This window comes from Buceros rhinoceros, unplaced genomic scaffold (genome assembly GCF_000710305.1).
Source record: "Buceros rhinoceros silvestris isolate BGI_N320 unplaced genomic scaffold, ASM71030v1 scaffold1576, whole genome shotgun sequence".
NCBI classification, from domain to species: Eukaryota; Metazoa; Chordata; class Aves; order Bucerotiformes; family Bucerotidae; genus Buceros; species Buceros rhinoceros.
Genome location: NW_010415599.1, coordinates 15822 through 20598, shown reverse-complemented (window position 1 = coordinate 20598; position 4777 = coordinate 15822). Strand labels below are relative to the sequence as shown.

Here is a 4777-nt window from a genome sequence, read left to right as displayed (position 1 = left end):
AAGAGTCTTTTTCCTGCACTTCAATAATACAAAAATTAAACAATTTTGTTCAAGCCTTAGAAAAATATAAGGCAAATAGAACCCAACCCTCTTGGGTTTCAACCAAGCACTGGGAAAAAAAAAGTTGACACAGAAAGCAAAATGACGAACAAATGAAAAAACGAAGTGGAAGAGAACTGGAGCTATAATGTGTAACGACCTATCAACACGTTTTATAACGCACACAAAATTTCAGCGAAGACGGAAATCACATCTGCACCGAATATGGGCAGCTATTGTTTGAAAGCACAGAGCAGTGTTGCACAACACGTCAGGGTCCCGATTTTGCTGTCACACGCCCACAACTACAGTTACTCATCAGTAGTCCTGACTAGCAACAACTGGTTACTCAAAATAGTAGCCACTAATTTTAGCAGCATGTTCAGGATTAGCAACTGAGTATTATAGCCAGTTAATAACAGAGTGAAACTGGGCACCATGAAAATATTCCCACTGCAAATGATCTAAATATTCTGAATTCAACAAAAGATGCCAGGAGAAATGTTAACAACCACAGATTACATGAACAGCATCGTACAGTTGCAAAAACATACATACATACTTTATTTTGTAAATGTGCTTCGCCGTATAAAATGTTTGCACGAGCATATTCATCTTTTTAAACCAGAAAGAAGGAACTGAAATATTGCTACCATGAAAGCCTGGTCTTGGTTTCTCACAGCTTTGGCTTGCGGTGTGGAGGGTGGGGAAGAAAATCGATCTGCCCAGCAAATGATAGGTTCTCTCCAGAAACACAACTCTACATTTATACTTAGGGAAACCAAAATTGTTTAAATATAATTTGATTATAAGTCTGATTTTTTAAATTGGAGTTTTCCTACCATTAATTTGAACTGTCATTCTTAGGAAGTTCCTAAATCATAGAATAGAATTGTAAAATCACAGAACATTTGGGTGGGAAGGGACCTTCGAAGCTCACCCAGTCCAACCCCCTGCAGGGAGCAGGGACATCTGCACCCAGAGCAGGGGGCTCAGAGCCCCAAGGGCCAACCTGACCTGGGATGGGGCCAGGGATGGCGCTGCCCCCACCTCTCTGGGCAACCTGGGCCAGAGTCTCACCAGCCTCAGAGTAAAACATTCCTTCCTTCTCTCTAGTCTGAATCTCCCTCTTTCAGTTTAAACCCATCACCCCTTGTCCTGTCACTGCACTCCCTGATGAAAAGCCCCTCCGCAGCTTTCCTGTAGCCCCTTTCAGCACTGACAGGCTGCACTCAGGTCTCCCCGCAGCCTCCTCTGCTCCAGGCTGAACCCCCCCAGCTCTCTCCCCTCTCCTCCCAGCAGAGGGTTCCACCCTCGGGTCACTGCTGGGGCTCCTCTGGCCCCGCTCCAGCAGCTCCGTGTCTCTGCTGGGCTGAGGAGCCCCGAGCTGGACCCAGCCCTGCAGGGGGGTCTCCCCAGAGCTGAGCAAAGGGGCAGGATCCCCTCCCTGACCTGCTGCCCACACTGCTGGGGAGGAGCCCAGGATAAATCATTAGATATCCTTGAAAAAGTACACCTTAACCGTGTTAAAGTAAAACTAGGTTATGGCTAAGCAATGTTTTTATTATTTTCTTCCCAGTCCATGTAGTTTTATTGCTGCTGGTGAGCAGGTCTGTGTGTCTGTGCGATTGGTGTGACTCGTTGCAGCATCTTTGCCTCTGCCCTGCACAGTGTGCTGCGTAGCTGGCCCTCAGCGAGAAAGTCATTAGCTTAATAGTAATTCGTGACAGATTCTGAACGAGACATTCCAACAGATATTGCAGTGACTCCTGGGGTAAATAAAAGGGTGGTTTTATCCTCGAGATGGGAAAAAAAGAGCGTGCCACGTTAAATGACTCGTGTGGATCTCAGGGACTAACAGTTAAGCAGGAATATTTACGATCGAAGGATCGGAGAACGGGACTATCTTTGTGAGGCAATTATCTATACACAAATAACTTTAATACTTTGGCATTTTTATAACCACTACATTATTTATTTTACTATATATTCTATTGCAATATCTTCCCCTTGGTTACAAGTGCACAGTACTTCATACTTTTTTTTAACTTCATCTAAAATTAAAATAAAACAGAGGAACCCTTTGAAATGAGATGAAGAACAATAGGTCCTATTTAAGCACCACAATACAACAGTATTTAACTTTTGTGCTTTTGATCAGTATTTACAGGACAAGCTATTCATTACTCTTCTCTACCAGCTTAACGCTGTTGTTCTCTGCAAAGCCTGATCTGCACTTTTGTGTATTTAATTTATAATAGTTTCCATGGAAAAGAAGTATTCAAAGAAAAAAAAAGTGCTGAGACAGCACGTGGATCTTTCTACCAAACCACAAATCTTTTCTAATGTTCATCTTAAACTGAAAGCAATTCTGGGAAACAAATTAATGGCATAAATCACATTATCATTACTCACATAAAGATACTCTGTTGTAACTCTTTCAGAAGGCTACAGTGAGTAGCTAGAAGAACTCTATATGGACAACGACTGCTTCTAATTAAATGACCTAAAAATAGAGTTGCACATACATCTAGGACCAAGCCATCTGTGTTATCTCTCCACGATAAGCCATTATACACCCACAACGATACCCCTTTCATCACTGCAGATATGCAGAATGAGGACTGGCCCTTCTTTCCCACTCAGGAAGGGGGAAAAGGAAGCAAAATTTTAATTCAGACAAGATTTTTTGCAAGTTTTGAAGCCTCTTTTCACCCCTACTTCTGTCAGCAGCATGATTCAACACCATGTGGCACGAAGGGTGGCAGCAGTCAAGCAGGATTTCTCCAGGAAACGCTTTCCCCATGCAGTAGAGAAAGTTGTTTCTCCTGGGCTGTTTGCATCGTTTGTGTGTGATGGGTTTTGCTTGTGGTTTTTTCCTGTTTTGTAACTATTTAATAATTTAACTTCTTTCTCCTCATTCTGACAATTAAAAGTAAGCTGGAACAAACCCAGACCTGAGTTTAAAAGGTTGGGTAAGAGATTCCCATGACATCTCTGGTGTTAATAAACACCAACAACCTGTCTTCGTGCTTCAAGCAGGAGACCAAGGAGACAGAAATCAGCCCTCTTCTCCTAAAACCAGCTACCCATATTATCTGCCAGTGGCTGAGGGAAGAAAAAAAGGAGAGCTTATCAGGGCCTGCCTGTCAAGAGGAGGAAACAATCCCTGCTTCGTCAGAGCCAGTGACAGGTTATCCCCTTGTTAGGCAAAGGGACAGCAGAGTGTAAGGGGACCCTCGCCCCGGCTCCCCCCGCAGTACCTGGGGCACCGTTTGGGGGCCGTCTCCACTGCTGGGCTCCAGGTAATGCCTCGGGCTGCAGTCAACTAAACGTTATTTACACTTTTCCTTGAGGATCTTGCTCTCAGACGGTATTTAATCAAAGAAACATGTCTGTTGCATTTGCCGCTCTCTCAGTTTTGGGGTTGTTTTGCTGTTGTATGACACAATGGATGTTAACCTCTTAAAAAAATCTCCTTCATTTTAAGCTTCCATTTCCCATTTCAGAAGTAAGAATGCCACTTTACAGAAAAAAGGTATTCATTTCAACCAAAGAACAACTGTGTCCATTTTCTTAACTAGGATAAGTAACAATTTTAGACAGCAAACTCTACAAAAATATAAAAAACCCTCTTATAACCGATATGATGAAGTGCATTTACTTTCCCCTAAAACCTTTCAATTGTTATACACCTTATAACAAAAAAATAAGCAAAACAAAACTAACCTTTGAATAAATGCCATTTACTGGTCTCCACTGTTCTCCATTCAAAAGGAAGGGAATTGTTATCTCATAATCTTTTGACTGGTCCTTTGGCATCTGCTGTCTCGAGGATTCCAATTTGCTGCCCACATTCTCTCCTAGGGACAGGGAGAAGCATTTCATGTTAGTTGGGAACAGCACCTGACAACACGAACCGTGTCATTTAAGGGACCTGGCAGCATATTTCGAAAGGAAATAATTCAGGAAAAGAATTAAACATTAAAACATCGTGGGGTCATACTGTCAGTGTCAAAACCTACAAAAACTTCTAAGAGAGCTGAGGTTCTGGGGAGGAATGTCGAGGTTGATATAAGGAGGAGAGATACCTGGATGCAAAGAGAAAGAGTTGGGGTGTAAGACTTAAATAAAAAAGAAATTGGAGAGGTATTGGCGCCACTATTTAAAGTGTTACATTAATAATTATATGAGGTTTTGGATTATTTTTCCCATTGAAGGCGATAGCAGGGGAATGCAGTAGCTGGCTCTCTTTTCAGTGTCATCATTAAAAGGGTAAGCAAGCTGCAGGGATTTGAAAGAGAAGAATTTTATCAGGATTATTTTTCTGTAATTATGGTAAGAAATTAGCCTTGACCATGCTACTCCCCAGCCCCTCTTCTCCCAATCTCTCTTCCCAGACACGGTTGCACTGGGTCAGATTCAAGTCAGTGGTGGTAGGAGGGGGGACAGTGCCCTGGGGATGTAACTGGAGCCCTGCCCTCCCTGACGTGAACAAACCCCCGGTTGCACAATACAGGCTCCCTAAGGGCAGACAGTGACCCCAGATTTTCCCTTATGTCCTTCCCATTTCTCTGGTGGCGTCAGCTGGTCATCACGCATCACGAGTTGGAGTCAAAGCATAGACATAACAACCCGCTCTGGGGTTTCTGAAAGCTCCAGGTTTATCGTACACAGCAGATTTAACACGTTTTGATCCTCAGCATTTTATTACCCCCCAATTACTTCTTAATGCACC

General features: G+C 43.1%; 1 protein-coding gene across 1 annotated transcript in view; it reads right to left on the bottom strand.

Annotated features, from left to right (window-relative positions):
* LOC104494596 (disintegrin and metalloproteinase domain-containing protein 12-like) overlaps positions 1 to 3902 on the bottom strand; it is a gene marked incomplete at both ends in the record, with an annotated part of 137482 nt that extends 133580 nt beyond the window's left edge. Inside the window, one exon of the mRNA XM_010137459.1 lies at positions 3769 to 3902. Within this exon, the coding sequence (XP_010135761.1) occupies positions 3769 to 3902 (134 nt within the window). The remainder of the gene's footprint in view (positions 1 to 3768) is intronic.
* Positions 3903 to 4777: the final 875 nt, after the last annotated feature.